General features: G+C 41.7%; 1 protein-coding gene across 3 annotated transcripts in view; it reads right to left on the bottom strand.

Moving 5' to 3' along the window:
• The window catches only part of LOC149154613 (putative CoA ligase CCL6), a 305760-nt gene that overhangs the window by 117986 nt on the left and 168123 nt on the right, over positions 1–19651 (bottom strand). For all 3 annotated transcript variants that reach the window (XM_089440150.1, XM_089440151.1, XM_089440149.1), the window contains exons 7-8: positions 931–970; positions 739–833 (exon numbers count right to left, since the gene is read on the bottom strand). In XM_089440150.1, coding sequence (XP_089296276.1) covers positions 739–833; positions 931–970 — 135 coding nt within the window. The remainder of the gene's footprint in view (positions 1–738; positions 834–930; positions 971–19651) is intronic.

Genomic DNA, 19651 nt, shown 5'->3' on the forward strand with positions numbered 1-19651 from the left:
ATAATAAGAGGACTCGTATTTTCCATTAGGAAAAAAATAGAAAATGCTTTTTGGAGGAGAGTCAGAGCAAATTAAAACATTGATAACTATGGAAATCTAACAAAATAAACGAAACTGTGAACATAATTGTTGATTAAATGTCACAACAACCACAATAAATAACCTGCTGGATGCAATAATAATATACAGAGACTAGTGCAGAAGAAAATACAGAAAAGTCTGAGGGTCGAGCATGAATACTATATAGTATATACATGCAAGAAAGATGGACCAGTAGTATTTCCTTCGCAAATGTTCTGGATATATATGGGTTGCTTTAGTTTATTGTCCTAAAGGATGGCACGGTCTGTTTCTCACATTCGAATGAACTCATGGACTGAAAATGCTCAAAACATCTTCTTAAAGAAAAACATAAGACTATGAGTTCAACTTGGCTTTACAAGGAAACATAAATTTGTATATAATTGTTCATTAAAAACAACAAAACCCTCAACTAATTCCCGGCCTTAGCCTAGTATCTATAGCACCATCCTAAGGTACAATAACTCCTACATATTGCAACGTGTTAATAACAATCATCTACATCAAATAAAACCACAGAAGCCTCCAACACATGCAAATAATGGAGAGGACAAGCAGCATTACTTGGAAAAGTCGACTAGCCAAAAAGTGAGTCATCCGTTATAGATACTAGTCTAGGAATTTCATTGTCCATTGATGGGAATGTTAAGTTGATACCAGAAATAAGAATTCATGCCAAGAGTATGCTTTCACTCCAAGACTATCAGCTGCTTCTTTATGGCCATCTGTTATGTTACCAAAGCTTACTAAAGCTGCAAAAGGATTTACCCATCAGACATTCATCACTCTAAAATGCTCCAGGTTAATTTCAAACTTCATAAAGGAGCACAAAGAACATTTTTTGCTTACTCTTTAAATATCCTGTACACCTCGGCAAACAATTCAGCACCTGAAATTCAGCAATTTTTGGAGAATATTAAGAGATATAACCAACATATTCTCCAATAACATACGCAATTCATGCATACTAAATCTTTTCTTGTATGTAACATTTGGGATACATGCATGTTGAGTTTGAATCCTTGAGATGCAACAATTTTTATTTAATGTACTAATCTGATTATTAAAATGTTTAAAACAATTCTTTCGCCACGGGGAATTTGACTAATTAGTCGAGTCTAGTGGGTGGTGATATCCGCCCACCAGGATTCAAGTCCTCCAAAGGATGTGGAATATTTGGCCCTCTGAAAGAGCAGGAGACATAGTTCTGGGCCTAGTGCCAATGACTATTCCTTGACATAGTTCAGGAGACATAGTTCCTTGGCATTGTTTTTTCAACGAGGGGACTGTTAGAAGGTTGGGCCAGCTCATCATCAATTTGAATAAGAAAAGTATTGAATTGCAAAAGGTGAAACGCAGAGAGACTGGTAGTCTCATAGACTATTTTTAGTCCCGTGGACCTTAAAATATCATTTCATTCATCCTCGGCATTGAATAAGCACAACTGGTTAATAGTTCCTCCAATTCTGCCTCAGCATTGAATATGCAGCACTAAATAAAAAGTTAATGGGAAGCATCCCCGAAAGTTTCGAACAGAAATTCTTTCAAAAATAATTTGACCCCCTTTTTACGTTTATATCAAAAAAATTGACACTTAATACAGAAAAGTGATGATTCAATAATCTCATATTCAAATATCAGTGTTTATGACACACCCACTGCAAATATCATAGCATGTATCGAACGTCAAGTACATTGTAATTTAGCATATCCAAGACAAAGATGGATCATCTACGATTTATATTTAGAGTTCGAGTAGCAAGAAACCAGAATACAAAATCAAATGTAGTTATCAAGAAACTCTTTCAAAACATTGTCACCAAATTATCATCCTTTCACTTTATACGATTCTCAAACTTTGGTATCTACTAGCAAAAAGCATGGGTCAAGTATTTTAGCTTCAACATCCTATTCTTCTAAATTCTTTGTGTTACCTCTCAAGTTCTCTCTCAAAGTGCAGAAATCTCAATCACCAGGTGAGACCCCAAGGGAAACTTGAAAAGACACGTGACCCACTATGACCTTGCTAGTGCTTTCCCTCTCTTGGTTGGTTGGAGTCACCTAAGGAAGCCTCCCATAGCCATTTTTATAGGAGTTGGGCTTAAAAAGTGGGTACTTAGGCCGAGGTGACAGTGGGCCTTTGTCATGTGTGTGCCAGCCTAGTAGGTTGTACAGATCTTCAGCAACTCTGCTAAAAGGAGCAGTAACAAGGACAATCGGCATTTCCAGCCGCTTCTCAGGATATTTTATTAATTTTTCTCAGAGAAAAAAAATGATGTAAGGATTTCTATACTTTCCTGAATAATATTTCATTGTAAAAGAAATTGAAGGGAAAAGGCTATAAAAGGAGGAGCTCTCCTCACTTGCACATTAGAGATTCAAGTGAAAAACATTTCCCTTCAAGGACAAGGGTATTGTAAATGTACAAGTTCAAAGGAAAAGCTTAGTGAATTATATTAGTTCTTGCTTGAGCATAGATCATATTGATGGTATGGATGCCATATCAAATTCTGATGGAAGATATCTCTATCTTCATATTCATTACATACCGTCATCAAATATTCTGGATGCTAGAGGGAGACATTGTGGAGAGGTACTCATGCACTCCTTATCCCTCACTGTAATTAATTGTTTCTCAATTACAATTAAGGTTGTTGTTCACTCTCATTTGATCATTTTTGCTGTTCTCTTTGCTTTAATAATTCCATCAAACATTGGTTGGTTTTGAGTTGGTAAATGACAAAGCATATTAATGAGCTTATCATGTAGATTTTTGCATCAATATGGTTGAGCTGAGTGATGATGTTTATGTATAACAGAACTTGCTGACTTTTTCTTCACATTACAAACTTCTTCACAATGTTACTTGGGAGCGGGAGCGGGAGTGGGAAGTGGGAGCGAAAACGGGAGCGGGAGCGACCATTTTCAGAAGCTCCCGATTTGGGAGCGAATCCGGGAGCGATTTTTTAAAAATATATATATTTTTTATATTTTTTAATTTTTGATACATATATGTCAACAAAAACATGTAGAATGATGAATTAGACATAAAAAACATAAAAAAACATAGATTGATCATTGAACCATATCACATCAATCATCTAGAAATTATAATCGTCATCAACCATGTCCACAAGTTAGTAAAATACATATTACAACTGCAACATATTGAGTCTTGTAAATCATGATTCATCAAATTCAATCTTAAAGTTTCAACTTCAAGCTTTCAGAATTGAAAATTCAATAACATTTATCATCATTGATCACCAAAGTTGTACTTGTAAGCTAATTTTAACTATTACAAGAAGTAATATCGAAGATATTTCTAAGTCCTAACTTCTAACTGTTAACATGATATGAAATGTTAAAAATTTATAAAATGAAACATGAATAATGAGATGAAATGAAACAACTTTAGTCTTTCACAAAGCATCCTATTCATAATTCACAATCATTACCAATGAGTTATAATTGCCAAGGCCCAACTTCAAACTTCAAATTTTCATTGTCACAGTGATATAATGTTTACAAAAAATATCATTATGATATGAAAGAGTCAAGAGTCAAGAGTCAAGGACTCAAAACTCAACAGTTATGAAAACTAAAGTCTAATAGAAACTAAAAAAGACAAGTAAACTGTAAATCTACATGTGGCCCTTGCCACGAGAGTCTCCAGGAGTATAAGCAGGTCGTGGTGGTCTTCTAGGAGTCTCCTGCACAGACCGACGACCAGAACTAGAACCTCCACGCGAGGGTGTAGATGGAGGTGGCGACAGCAAAGGAACAAGACTCGGACCTCGAGCACTGCTACTGGATGGTGGAGGTGGAGGTGGAGGTGGCATGCCTGCTGCTTCATTTTCATCCCTTACAAGTTCCTCTTCTAGTTCTTTAATATCTACAATGCCATCCTCCAAATTGTCATCCTCTGGGTGATTGTCCCAAATTTTATATGTGGGATCCTCATTAGCCCGATCACAGTAATGACTCAACAACCTCAAGTTGTAGTGCACATAAACCAAGCTTTTTGCTCGGTTTTCATTGAGTCTGTTTCTTTTCACATTATGTATATAACTGTAGGTTCTCCAACACCTCTCTGCAGAAGAAGAATTTACAACCTGTGAAAGAACTTTTTTTGCCAATTTTGGCAAAAGTCCGTGGCCGCCATATGTTTCCCACCATGTGAGAGGTTCAAATTTATCTTTGTCGTCCATTGCATGGAAGTTACCATACAAACCAGTGCCACTGAAGTATCTGCCTATTTCAAGGCGCACAGCTGCACATTCCTCCCTGTCAGGTACCAACTTTTCTAATGCTTCCAAATATCCTTTAGTTACCTCTGGATCTAAATGGGGTTTGGTCCTAACCCCACCCCCTGCTGTAGGTTGGCCCAACCAAGATGTAGAGTAGTATTTTGGCGTAAGGATATATGCCAAGCAATGTAGTGGAAGGTTAAGCCTATTCCACCATTCACACACACAATCATGAATCAGTTTGTACAAGTTGGGATCTCTATTATGAACAATGTCTTTTATTTCCCCCAACATGGTATCCATTTGCTCATACACCTCGCTAATCACTGGTTTGTCTGTATCTGCAAACCGAATCATGTGATAAATTGGCTTGGTGAAATCCAATACCTGCCTCACACTTGTCCAAAACTGCCCATCAAGAGCGGCCTCCTCCACCATTTCAAAACCTGCCATGTCAGCTACATTCGTAGCCCTTTCCTTTAACACCTGCCAATGTGGACTTGATACCATGCTAGCTAATGCCTCTCTTACCTTCAAAAGGCGCCTGAAGGTGAGGTAATAGCTACCAAATCTAGTCTTCGCAATCTTCAGCAACTCCAATCTCGAGTGACTGCGGAAAAGGCCATGGGTATTGCTATGATTTGTAATAAATTTTATCATTTGTTTGCCTTTCTTGTACAAATCACCAATCCATTGGTATTGTTCATTTTTGTTTTTGACAATATCATGCAACAGAAGGTTCAATGTGTGAACCAAACATCCAGACCAAAATATGTTGGGGTATTTATCCTCAATAATTGCTCCCGCTGCCTTACAATTAGGAGCATTATCAGTGATGACTTGGATGACATTGTATGGGCCAATACGCTCAATTGTTTCAAGTAATGCTTCTGCAATGTTGATGGCGGTCTTGAACTTGTCTGAGTAATCATGTGCAGCTAGAAAGATGGGACCACTAACAGACACAGCAAGAACACTTATCAATGGCTTGCCTTTTACATTTTTCCATCCATCAGATACAATGGACACCCCATGGTCAGTCCAAGAACTTGTCATTTTATTCAAAGAATGTGATATTTTTGCTTTTTCATGATCAAGGCCAACGATTCTTGCCTTGTCATACCCAGGGCTCTTGTATCCTTTAGGGGCATCATTTATGGCAGAAACCATTTCGTGCCAATAAGGTGAGCGTAGAACATTGAATGGTATCCCACATGCATAGAGAAACCTGTAAACTTTTGAATCCACATCATTCCTACACCCCTCATCAAGGAAATCTGATATGGTTCTAGGCCTTAAAGATGATGACCCTGTGCCTCCATGTCCATATCCACTTCCTTGGGAGGATGCTGAAGGAGTTCTTTGTGATTGTGAGCTTGGTTCAAAGAAACCCCTTGATTTTTTTGTTCTGTATTGGGCTTCCTCCTCTTCCCTTATGTATTTGGCTCTATCCGCTGTTGACACCGCTGTACAAGTTTTGATTCCTATTTGTTTCTCTCCATCCCATGGCCTTTTCCCGCAGAGGTGTCTTCTAGCACGGGTGTATGAACCTGTGTAATCAGTGTTGCAATGGGGGCAATGAAATTTAGTGGTTTCACCCCCTCTCCCTGTTTCAGCCCTGTGAACATATTTCCACAATGGAGTTTGGTCTTGTTTAGTTTTTTGAGGGTCATGTTCACCCTCCTCCAGCTCCTCCTCATCGAGGTTTTCACCCATTTGACTTTCTCCGGCTTCTTCATCCCCCTCTTCAGTTTGGGGCCCCCTCCGTTTCCTACTCTCCAGCACCATAATAACCATAAAAGGGACCAGGAAGAGGAAAATGCCAATAAATATAGCCAGGTCGATGGTGTTTGATGTTTGTAGGGTTTTGATTCTTGAATCTGCAAATTAATTTAATTTATTGGGATTAATTAATTTAATTTATTAACTTAATTTAAATACATGATTTTTAAACTCAAACAGTTAAATTAAATTAACTAAATTACTATATAACCAGCTAAACTAAATCACTAAGTTACTTACCTCTGCAGGCTTGCTCCTCGCTCCTTGGCACTTGCTCCTCGCTCCTCAGCACTTGCTCCTCGCTCCTTTGCTCTTGCTCCAGCTCCAAACTCAAGCTCAATGAAGTTAGAATGAATTCTTTTTGGCCCATTGGGCTTTTAAAACCCAAAAAAAAATTTAAATTTTTTTTATTTTTCGGGTCCGCGGATTTTTTTTCCGCCGAACCACTCCCGGCCGGCTCGAATTGCTCCCGGAGCGATTTTTAATGCTCGGGAGCGCCAGAGCGATCGCTCCCTAACAGACCAGGGAGCGCAAATTTTTTTAAGGGAGCGCGCTCCCGAGCCGCTCCCCCCCCCGGAGCGCGATTCAGGAGCGGGTTCGGGGGGGGGCGCTCCCCCGCAACATAGCTTCTTCATCAAGTAATGCTTTGACTCTATTTGCGCAAAGCACAAGGCACTCGGTCTTCTTGTCTTCTCACTCTTTATTTAAAGAAGGTCATTAAACATAGAAATCACTAATCTGCTTTTCATCTCTGTACTAATAGACAGATTAATGATTTGATGTAGGGAAACCCCCCCTTGTGTTGGAGGAGAGCTGGCCTAAAGTGAACGGAGATTCTATTGAAGTGATAGCAAGTAGAACTTTCAAAACTTCCAAGAAGTTGTCCTAGGCTTTCTACTTGGAAAATTGGATTTATCTTGTGTGTATATCTTGGACGTACCAACTAATGTGAGGTCATTGGTGCAACAAAGACATCAACAGAAAAATGGAAAACAAGAAATAAAGATGTCATAACAAGGCTTCCCAAAAACAACAAGAGCAAATGCACCTACAAACACATCTTCATTGCCGATGTTGAAATGTAGCCACAAATTGCCATCTTGGAGAGGTTACTATATTGTTAATATAAGAGATGGAAATGCATCCTTTTGTTGATTGCCATCTTCCAAGTTACCTGACACATCCTAAACCCTCATGTCTCACGAATCTAGCATGTAGGACACATGCATGTTTGGAAAGTGTCCTATTCACAAGAGACGTGCCAAACATGTGTCCGACACATGCCCTCAGTGTGTCCCGCAATTCAGACACCTACCCCTTTAAAAAGCCAGAGAATAGATGCAAACATGTGATGGTCATTTTCAAAAACCATAACTTTCAAACTATGATTCTAGTGAAATAAATTATTGCCTACAACTTCTAAATAGTTTTCCTGATTCTCAAACACAAAGGCATACTGAAACTAGGTAGATATTGAGCCTCTCCAATCAGAATTGATAACCAATGATAGCTTCCTGAAACATGCCCAGTAATTAGGCTCAGGTGTTGTTTTTGTTGAAATTTTTTAAGTTGAAAGAGATAAGACCTCCTTCGGGCGAGGAGGGAAAAATATATTTTTCGTTACTTCTACTCCAAGCCAAAAAGTTCTTTGCACATTCTGTATCTAGGTTGGAAATAAAAACAAAAACCTTTGATGTTGGTCAAAATCCAGGGATTCCTTCAACTACTGAATGACCTTTCAAGTTTCAACAGCAGAGGCAAGACAAAGTTGCATGTTCATTCCTATAGTTAAGCTTAGCAACAAATTTTTACTATTGTAATCTGTCCTAGAAAGATACATATCAGAAGGAGCTATGGTACAAAAGCCCTCGAGTCTCAACTTCTATTAGCTAATCGATCATGGTAAATTCTAACTTGGGATAATTTGACTGGGAAGGACATCAAGGAATCCCTCTATATTTCATTTTGGTTTTTGTAATTCACTAATATTTTGTTGTTTTTAATGTATATATAGAAAATGTGTCTATGTCCTACTTTCGAGGTCGTCGCATCTCATGTTGGACACATATTTTTGTGTCCTCCATGTCTCATGTCATCGTGTCAAGTGATTTCAGGTATTTTTAATATACACTTCATGAACTAGAGTGTTCAACCACTTTCTCTAAGCATGATGTGTTTGACAACCCTCTGGATCTTGATGGTCAACAAAATCAAGAGGAAAACTGTTTATGTAAACATGAAGGCACATCTATCGCAAGCATGACAGAGCATCAAGGAGGAATCATCTTGAAGCAATTTCTAACAAGAAGTTAGTTTTTTGGTATGTGTACACTACATGACAAGCATACCATTTGAAAGCTTGGAGCAAGTTGGATACTCTACCAGAAGCCACCACTAGCATTTTGAGCAATATATCTTGAAGAATTAAACAAGATGGGCAAGCCACTATGATATTCCTGCTTAGCAACTATTGCCGGTGAGAATACAATTTTGTTCAATTTTTTTATAGTTTTAGATCTCAAACTTAGGAGAAGTGGGTTGGAGGACCCCACTCTCAATTTTTGGCCAAGGAAGGCATTCACATAGGGAAAAAGAGGAAAATCAAACACTTAGTGGGTTGTGGGGGCAACCCAAGGGGGAAATATGTACCCCTTGGACAATTCATGCTTTTCGATGAAGGGGTTCGATGCATGGGTCCCACATGTGGAGGAGGCAGCCCAAGGATAAATAGAGGAAGCACACATCATTTTGGGACTTTTTGACACTTAGACAAACTCACTCACCTAGCATGCTTGAGTTGTTGAGCCAAGTCTGCAAGTGTTGTTCAGCACAAGAGGTTTCCAAGGAGAAATCTCAACTCTTCTTCGGTGAACTCCGAGTGCCATCCTAAGAGAGCCACTATTGTCTGGTGGGGTTGTTCTAGGGTGATTTTTCAAGAAAATTTGTGGCTATTTGGAGCAATGAGGGCACAGAAAAGAGCTACGCTTTCCTAGGGAAAGCGAGTGACATTACAACTATATTTCTAGGCTTTGAGGGGTCATCACTAAGGTGGATTAGCAACTATTTTGTAGGGTTTTGTAGGGTCTTTGGAGAGGCCACACTTTAGGCCAAATTTCTTTCTTCTAGGCAGTGCAAAGGTGTCTTGTCTAGGAACCTACGTAGTCCTTGGTGGAGGCTGCTCATTGTGGAGGTTTGGTCAGTGATTTGGGAGTTGGTTGGGGAATTTGAGGAGAAATTTAAGGGGAAATATTTAGCATTTTTGGGAGGCAGAAGTAGCAGCATTTCCAAGTGGGTCGAATTAACAGAGGAGACAACGTTTGATAGCCTCTTAAAGGCCCTAAATGACTTGGCCAAAGGGCAGAAGGAGATGTTGGAAGAAATCAAGCAGCAGAATCGAGACAAGGGCATGCATCGAGAATTCCTGTTTGGGGAAACTTTGGGGGCTTCCCACCAGTACGACCACCATTCACCAATGACTCACCCACATGCTTTCAGTGGGCCGACCAAGACCACTCTGCCCACGTTTTTTCCCTCAGGACCAGGTGAGCAGGGTGGGCAGGATGAGATGCCCATGGGAGACTATTTCCGGGAGTGGCAGTCTATGGGGGATGATTTTCGAGCTACACTCTCCTTCAGAGATTTCTGCCAGCTCAAGCAAAATGATAAGGACAAGGGCATAAAGGGTTCTCGCGTGCAGAACATGCAGCTACAATGCACCATAGGGAGGACGTACATCCACAAATTTGATGAGTCTTCCACATGCACAGCCACGGTTTGGGTAGAGAATCTGGACACATATTTCCAGCTCAGCCAAAAGACAGAGGTGGAGGCCATCAAGATGGCTACTTTACACATGGAGGGAGAAGCCCACAATTGGTGGTTCCAACTTCCACGAGCTAACTACGCTTGGACATGCAAGCATAACTTCTTACGAGGATTTCGCACGGAGGTTTGTGCATCGTTTTGACAAGATGGACTCAGAGGCACACTTTAGACTCTAGAGAGCTCACACAGCTCAAACAGATCAACACCCTCGAGCATTACATATTAGAGTTTCTGAGGGTAATCGTGATGGTGCCAGACCTATCCGAGGCTAGGAGGGTCTACACTTTTGTAGAGGGTTTGCTTGAGCCTTTACGTGGGTTGGTGAGATCTTGCACACTAACCATACTACAAGAGGCCATGACTTGTACCTGAGATTTGCAAGACGCAATTCCCAAGACTAGTGCATCGATTCCACCATGAGCTCCTTTTCCTCTTAGGGGTCATCACACCAAGACCCCACCACCGAGAGCCAACCAAGGGCATGGACAGTTGGATGAGGAGACTAGGGGAGATCTTCGGAGGAGGAAGCTATGCTTCACCTGCAAGGAAACTTGGGCACCAGGCCATAGATGCAACATGGGCAAGGCACATTACATTGAGGTCTTCTCTGATAGTGACCAGGAGGATGACGTAGAGTAGGAGGTAGATGGGGGTGATAGTGAGCCACATGTAGCAAGGGGGCCACCTCCACCTCCACCACCTTGGGGAGCACCTTTCACACCTCCCGGGGGAGTGCTTGCTTCATTGCGTGGGGTTCCCAAACTTTGGACCCTCAGGATCCGAGGCACAATTCAAGGATAGAGTGTCTCAGTTTTGGTAGATAATGGGCCTACCCACACCTTCATTTATGCATAGATGGTACAGCGGAGGGGCATTACTACATAGTACTTTCAGGGGTTTTTGTCCTTGTGTCAGGGAATAGGACCATGCAGTGCACCCGATATGTCCCCTCTTTGACAGTGACCATGGGGAATTACTCAGTGACCAACCAATTTTTCGTTGTGGATGTGTCGAACACCAACGTGGTAATGGGTGTCCAGTGGTTCTACTCTCTTGGGTGAGTATCCGCATACCAGATGGAGGCCGACTTGAGGCATGGGGACATCAAGTGGGCGGTGGAGTTGAGGATTTCAGAGGTTCCAGATATTCAAGCCATCTTAGACAAGTACCCTATAGTGTTTGGGTACATCCCACCAGGACGACCACCTGACAAAGCGTTTGCGCACACCATTGAGCTAGAGCCAAGGGTCCAGGCAGTAATCACAACCCCTTACAAACATCCCAAGGCCTACCAAGATGAGATTGAGCGATCCATTCAGGAGTTGTTGGCATTGGGGCACATCAGGCCCGGTACCAGCCCCTCATTTCATTAGTTGTCCTGGTGAAGAAGAAGGATGGTATGCTGAAGATGTGCATTGATTATGGGGCCCTCAATAAGAAGACTTTGAAGAAAGGTTACCCCATTCCCCAGATACATGAGTTGATGGACGAGCTTAGAGGATCCAAGTACTTTTGTAAGATAGATCTATGTTCAGGGTACCACCAAATTCGAGTGAGGGATCAGGATATCCCCATGATCCAAAATGGATTTTGAATAGACTCCTAAGTCTAAGTGTTCCTCAGTGAGGAAAATGAAAGTCCAAGGAAGTTCCTAGAACTAGCCCCATTACAGAGATTGTCTCATTCTGAATCTACTGCAACTTGAATGGGCAAAAACTGACTTAGGATGCAGAAGTTATCACAAAATGAAGTTGCCCTTTTCCTTTGGAAAAAGAGGCAAAATCCCCTAAGAATGGGTCCTAAAAACCCTCTAAGTCTTCAAAATCTTCAAAAATATTCAAAACTAGCGCAAAAGGAGAACCTTCAAAAAAGGCGGAAAACACTATTGGGACCCAAAAATATGAAGAAATAGTGGAAATAAGGCCTATCAGAGGCTTAAACCAACAATGAACAGGAGTCGTCGGATCTGGCCGATCAATGGTCCAGATCCGATTGGAAAATCGCAATCAGCGGTGGCAGGCGGAGGATATCGGAGCAACACAGAGGAGCGGCTATATATATATATATATATATATATATATATATATATATATAGCCAGATACATATGCGATGCGATGGCCGGACTCGACAGAAATATGAACCAGATTTAAAATATTTTGAGTTCTGTCAATGACGGTTTTCTATGTATTTTCGCATATTTCGTTTAATAAACAAAAAGCGAAGGGATGCGTTGATGCGATGAAACCGGACCCGAAGGGGTTTATAAATACTACTGCATATTATTTCAAGTCCGTCTAAAGCCATTTCAAGGGATTTTCCATTGTTTTAATGTATTTTTAAAATACAAATGGAAGCCACATAATGGCCATTGCGACTTGCGATAAGCGATTTCAGCCGGACCCAATAGTGTTATAAAGCAAAATTAAGGACTTCTGAAGTTCGAAAAACAGTGATTTGGCAAAAATTTCCCGTGTTTTACAGTGTTTCTCTGTGTAAACAGAGAACACTATTTTTGGGGATTTCAAAGGCCGATGGTCCCTTCCATTACAACACAGGTGGCCACCATCCCTAAAAGGCGTTAACAATGATTATTTAACGCTCAGAGAGAGGATTTGACCAAACCAAGGCTGGAAGATAGAGAGCCCGAGAGGGAAACTGAACAGGCAGCGCCGATTGGCTTTAAAGCCACAAACTGACAGAGAACAAAGGAGGAAGAGGGGGTGATTACTAAAACAAAGAATAAGTGAAGCCAAAGCAAGAAGCTAAGGCAAAAAGAGGTAGTGTAGAAGCAAAAATAGCAGCCGAGGGAGTCACTTGGGAGTCAAGTGAAAAGCCAAGAGAGCTGTAAACTGATAGAGAGCAGAAAGAGCCAAAGAGCCAGAGCCAGAGCCAAGAGCCAGAGCCAGAGAGCCAAAGCCAAGAGCCAGAGCCAAAGAGCCAAAGCCAGAGCCAAGAGCCAGGGGATAAAATGGTGTCTGAACCCATTGTTTCTGTGTAAAAATAGCAGGAGTTCAGCCAAGAGCTTGTAAAAAGGACTTATACCATAATCCCAGAGAGCCTAGTTGAGTTGACTAGAGCTCACGGAGACGTAGCCCAAGAGTTTTGGGTGAACTCCTAATTAAATTGATGTCTTATGTGTTTTTTTTACTGCTACATTATTTACTGATATATTTATTTATATATCAGTTCAAGCACATTTAAATATCAACACAAACAACAGATTTTAAAGCATATAATCAGTTTAAAACAAATACCAGCATACGCTATATTGTCAAGCATATTATCAATTCCGCATTGGTTAATCAAAAAGACTTGGGAATATTCAAGCTTTGGAAGTGGGAGAGGTTCTTGTAAGTTAGACAAGAAGCCTAAGAGCCCCATTTTCAGATCACCCCAAGATAGCATTCAAATGTCACTACGACCACTTCGAGTTCTTGGTTATGCCCTTTGGGCTAACCAATGCTCCTGCCACCTTCCAGTCTTGCATGAACCACGTGTTCCGCAAGCAGTTGCGCAAATTTGTGTTGGTGTTCTTCGATGATATCTTGATCTACAATAGGACATGGGAGGAGCACCTACAGCACCTAGAGGAGGTGCTTAGTATTTTGGAGGGGCAATAGTTCTATGCGAAGTTGTCCAAGTGTGAGTTTGGGTTGACGAAGATGCTCTACTTGGGGCATATTATTGGAGAGGATGGAGTGTGGGTGCATGAGGAGAAGATCAGAGCCATCTGGGATTGGCCAGTTCCCCAGAATGTGACTAAGCTGAGGGGATTTGTGGGCATCTACACGTATTACAGGAAGTTCCTTAAGGGCTTCTCACAGCTAGCGCCCCCCTCACAAATTTGACCAAGAAGGGGGGGTTTGCAAGGACAGACAAGGCACAATCTGCATTTAAGCACTTTAAGGAGGTGATGAGTAGTTGTCCAGTGTTGGCGCTACCTGATTTTACACAACTTTTCACCTTGGAGTGTGATGCATCAAGTGAAGGCATTGGCGTTGTTTTGTCATAGGGAGGCCACCCGATAGCTTTCGAGAGTCAGAAGCTCCTTAGTTACAAGTGGTTGTACTCGATCTATAACAAGGAGATGCTGGCCATCATGCATGCATTGGCCAAATTCTGACAGTACTTGGTGGGAAACACCTTCAAAGTGAACACTAATCACAACAGTCTTCACCACTTTCTGGGGCAGAAGGGCCTCAATGATAGATAGCCAAAGTAGGGTCAACAAGATCCAGGCCTCCGACTTTTGACATAGAGTATGTCAAAGGAAAGCATAACGTGGTGGCAAATGCCCTATCCAGGAGGCCAACGACACTTTCATTCATAAGCATCTGCCTGGATTGGAAGGCAAAGTTGTTGGTAGAATACTCCAAGGATCAGCGGGCATGTGAGATCTTGCAGGGTACCCATGGAGATGAGTGTTACAAGGTGATGGTTGATGTCATTTACTACAAGGGTCGCATATTCTTGGTACCTAGCTCGCAGTTGAGGGAGAAGATTCTCCATGCAGCGCATGATTCACCATTATTAAGGCACCAGGGGTTCCGAAAGACTTACAGGGCAGTCAGAGAGCATTTCACAAGGAAGGGTCTCAAGGGGGATATGTTGAGGCATGTGTAGGAATGTGAGGCTTGCCAAAGGAACAAGGGGGAGTTGACCCATCCTGTCAGGTTACTGCAGCCGGTCCCCATTCTGAAGGGGAAATGGGAGAGCATCTCAATGGACTTCATAACAGGACTGCCCATGGTGCAGGGTTGTGACTACATATACGTGGTGGTGGACAGATTGACGAAGTATGCCCATTTATTCGCTATCCCCACAAAGTACTCTACTTCACAAGTTGTCGAGCCGTTTTTCAGGGAGGTTTTCTGTTTGCATGATCTCCCCAAGACCATAGTCAATGACAGGGACAACCATTTTATGGGGGAATTCTGGTAGGAGCTCTTTAGGTTGGTGGGCACTGAGCTCACTCCCAGTACCAGCTACCATCCTCAAACGGATGGGTAGACTAAGATACACAACAAGTGGTTGGAGGGATATTTGAGGAACTATGTGACAGGGCAGGAACGAGCTTGGATGAGATGGTTGCACTTGGGAGAGTATTGCTACAACACAACCTACCATATGACCATCGGTGTGTCCCCCTTTCGTGCTTTATATGTGTATGATGCTTTGTCTTTTGCTAGCCTTGTTTTTGGAGACAATCAGGCCCCAAAGGCCAAGGATTGGATTCAGGAGAGCCAAGACATACTTAAGGCCCTCAAAGACAACCTTCAGACCACCTAGAATCAACAGAAAATGTACGTAGACAAACACAAGGTCGAGAGGCACTTTGAGGTGGGAGACTTCGTGTTTTTGCGTCTCCAACCATATAGACAGTCCACGTTGAAGCAAAAGGGGGCCGAGAAGCTATAGCCACGTTTTTATGGGCCCTACAGGGTGGTCAGGCAGATTGGAGAGGTGGCATATGAGTTGGAGCTTCCACCTGGGAGCAAGGTTCATAATGTTTTTCATGTCTCATGCCTCAAAAAGGTATTGGGACAGCATGTGACAGCAACCACTGAGCTACCCCCATTGGACGATGAAGGACATTTAGTACTTGAGACGGAGGCCATTCTGGACACGAGTGAGAGAATGTTGATGAGCAGGACTATCAAAGAGCATTTGATATGGTGGAAGAATTTGCCAGATGAGAATGCAACATGGGAGCACATATTACAACATCTAGCATTGCAGTTGCTTAGGGACAAGCAACATTTGGGAGGGGAAGACTGCGATATTCCGCTTAGCAACCATTGCTAGATGAGAATACATTTTTTTGTTCAATTTTTTATAGTTTTGGATCTCCAACTTAGGAGAAGTGGGTTGGAGGACCCCACTCTTAATTTTAGGCTAAGGAAGGCATTTAGATAGGGACACAGAGGCAAATTGAATACTTAGTGGGTTGCGGGGACCACCCAAGGGGGAAATATGCACCCCTTGGGAAATTTGTGCTTTTTGGATGAAGGAGTTCGATGCACGGGTCCCACACGTGGAGGAGGCAGCCCAAGGATAAATAGAGAAAGCACACATCATTTTGGGATATTTTGACACTTAGACAAATTCACTCACCTAGCACACTTGAGTTCTTGAGCCAACTCTGCAAGTGTTGTTTGGCACAAGAGGTTTCCAAGGAGAAATCTCAACTCTTCTTCAGTGGACTCCGAGTGCCATCCTAGGAAAGCCATTATTGTGTGGTGGAGTTGTTCCACAGGTGATTTTCAGGCAAATTCGTGGCTATCTGGAGCAGTGAGGATGTAGAAAAGAGCTACGATTTCTTGGGGAAAGCGAGTGACATTGCAGTTATCTTTCTGGGCTTTCAGGGGTCATCACTAAGGTGAATTAGCAACAATTTTGCAGAGTTTTGTCGGGTCTTTGAAGAGGCCACACTTCAAGCCGAATTTCTTTCTTCAAGGCAGCACAGAGGTGTCGTGTATGGGGGCCTGTGCAGTTCTTGGTGGAGGTTTCTCATTGCAAAGCTTGGGCTAGTGATTTGGGACTTGAGTTGGTTGGGGCATCTGAGGAGAAACTTAAGCGGAAATATTCAACATTTTTGGGAGGCAGAAGTAGCAACACTTCTAGGTGGGTCAAATTACCCAGCAGTTGGAGGAGGACACTAAAATTGGGGGTAATTTCGAGGTTCTGAACTAGGTCAAACCCTTTCTGGGTTTTGGTGGGTTATTTCAGAGGAGTCTGAGGTTAATTTCCTGGAATTTTCTAAGCACCAGAATTGGGTCAAGCAGCATTTCTACTTCAGCCAGTAGTGCAATTTATTGTTTTACTATAGCAGCGCAAAACTTAGAGAGGATTGAAGCTACAACACCCGGACATTCATCTTTTCCACTTGGGACTTGTTTAGCTTGCCTTGGGAAAGCCTAGGTGCACTCATTTCATGCTTATATGTACCCCTATTGATTTATAATAAAATGGCTCAGCTGGTGCATTTCTGGACATTTAATTTTGTGTGGGTTTGTGTATTGCATGTACCATTGTATGCTTTGTTCATCACTGTTGATTTTTCGTTAAGAATATTACAGCTTCAAGGAGAAAAAACCATTGTGGAAGTTTCAAGGCTTGAGTCATTAGTATTTTTTCAATGGTACATCATGAAGAGTTCAACAAGCATGGGAAAGAATTAGGAGGACAAACCATTGTGGTTACAAGACTTGGGTAGGGAAGCGTGTCACAAATTTGACAACCATAATCAACGTTGGTATAGATATCAACATGTTATCTATGGTCAACCAAGGGGAGAGTATGGTGAAATCCATATGAAGGCAACCTCCCCAAAGGACATATACTTCAAAAGGCAAGCATCTAAGAGATGCAAGGGAAGAACGAAAGAAATCTTAGCATATGACTATGAGGTATTCTTCAAGATGCAAACCTCTAAGAGAGGCAAACCTAAAGTGAAGGCAAATCAAGTTATGACGCAAACCCAAAATTAAAAAAAAAATAATAGGTTAGGCATACTTCAAGAGGCAAATGTGAAGAATGAAGAAAACTTTACCAAATGATGCAAACTACATAGATTAGGCAAACTTCCAAAAGGAAATCTCGAAGGAGATAGATTTCAAGGGGAGGCATAGTCTATGAAGGAAAAAATAAGCAAAGGTAGACATCAGTGAGGCAAACTTCATCTTGTAAAATTTGATGAAACTTTTAATGATCTAAACCCCCCCCCCCCCCCCCCCTTCCCCCGCCCCCTAAAGGGAGGTTTGATCCAAATTTGAATCGTAGAATTGAAAAGGCCAAAGGCATGTTTTGGGTAAAGGCCAGGAATAAGGTGGAGTCCTAGAGTTTAGATAAGGTGAGTGTACATGAAGAAATTAGCCAACAACAAGAATGACCAAGTTTTCATTGACAAGGAGCTTTTTCATGTCGACAACCTCTGTAGGTCTACGTTGACGACCTTTGAAAGTTGACATTGACGATCTTTGCAAGTATACGAAAATAATCATGTGGGTTTGTCAACCACAATTAAGTGAGCCACTTCCTGATTGCCATGCTACAGACCTATAAACTCTCTTAGAGTCACATGTCATATGTAGAACACACGAACGCGCCCATCAGACAATACAAGGAAAAACACATGTCAAGAGGTCGTGCTTTAAGATCGGTGTGTCACTATCACAAGAAGGGAAAAAGGAAAATTAGCATAACCCCATCTTTGAGAGATATTTATTAAAGGGGGAAATGTGAGATGAATGCAAGGTGTTCCCTAGACAATGTTGGTAAATTCATTGGACTAAACAACAAAAGCAAATACCATCAATTGTTATCACACAAACTCACACATATAGAGATAAATTATGAAAGCTTGAGTGCGATCCGAGCGTAACTTAAAGGGAGGCCACTGTCACCTCACCAACCATCTTTGACTTCAAGTTGGCTATCCGCCAACTCAAAGGGTGTTTCCTTAAGTTAAGATTGTTGGGTTTTAAGGCAATAAAGCTCAAGGTGATATGCAGAATAAACCTAGCAAAATGCTTTTAGAATGTTAGTTTTTTTATGGTTGGGCAGCGTTGGACAGGCATTCTAGTCCCGACTTTGGTCAGAGAGGCTTAAAAACACAAGAACTCTAGAACCTAGAAATGTTTTCAAGAGAAAACACCTAGAGATGCCTTAATTAAGTTAATTAGTCAATAATTAAATTTTTCAAAAGTCTAACTTAGGAAAAATGGTTAATTAACAGGAATTAATTGAGAAAGGTGAGATTTCTCTAGAAATTCACAGGGATTAACTTAGAGATGATCTTAGTTGTTGATGAGAATTTAACCATGGCCATTGGTGAGCCAACGAGAGATTATAAGAGAAATTCAATGGGGTTGGAGCAAGATACACCAGTGATCAAGGCAGATTGAATTTCTCAGAGCGCAGAGCTCAACTAAAGAAGAATTTGAGCAAGTGATCAAGTGTTAATGGTTGAGGGAGCAACACAATGACTTGTTGATTTGGGGTAGCATCATGTGTGCTCTAGCCACGAAATTTGGTGGAGAGGTTGGGGCACAAGAGATCTCCAATACCCAGAAAGGGTTTGGGCAGATTCTAAACAGATCAGGAGATATTAAAATAATTAATATTTCTAATGGAGTCCCTAAGTCTAAACTTAGGGAAAATAAAATATTAATGTGTATTAATATGAATCTGTGTTAGAATGGTCCAAAAGACATGGATCAAGCCAGATCTAATCTTAATCGTTGATTAGGGACTTAATCTCGGCCGTTGAGATGTCAATAGAAAAAATATAAGAGGAGGCTTGAGGGGCACTTGGAGAACACACTGAGGGAGACCAGTCAGGTCAATTTCTGGAGCGGGGTTTGCTAAGAAATTGAACCAGTGGTTTGGAGAGCAGTCAGGAGGCAGCAAGTATGGAACAGAGAGATAGGAGATCAGCACAGAAGAGGTAGACGCAAAGCCATAGGAAGCCACGCAAAATCCTAGAGAGGTTGCGTAGAGCCTTAGTAGGTTGACACAAAGGGTTTCAAGCTATAGCAGAGGTCAGTAGGGCCTATGTTGGGCTTAGGAAAGTGTTGGAAGTTTGTCTATCTGTTGGTAAGCCAATTTGGCGCCCTGTTGTACAAGAAAATTGTTGAATAATAAAATCCTTCCTTGTTGCATTGGTTATCCCACATTGGGTTTTTCCGGGGACATTAGTCCAAAATCACTG

This window comes from Pinus tabuliformis, chromosome 9 (assembly GCF_031772625.1).
Source record: "Pinus tabuliformis cultivar Carrire ecotype Pingquan chromosome 9, CPIR1, whole genome shotgun sequence".
In the NCBI taxonomy this organism is placed as follows: domain Eukaryota; kingdom Viridiplantae; phylum Streptophyta; class Pinopsida; order Pinales; family Pinaceae; genus Pinus; species Pinus tabuliformis.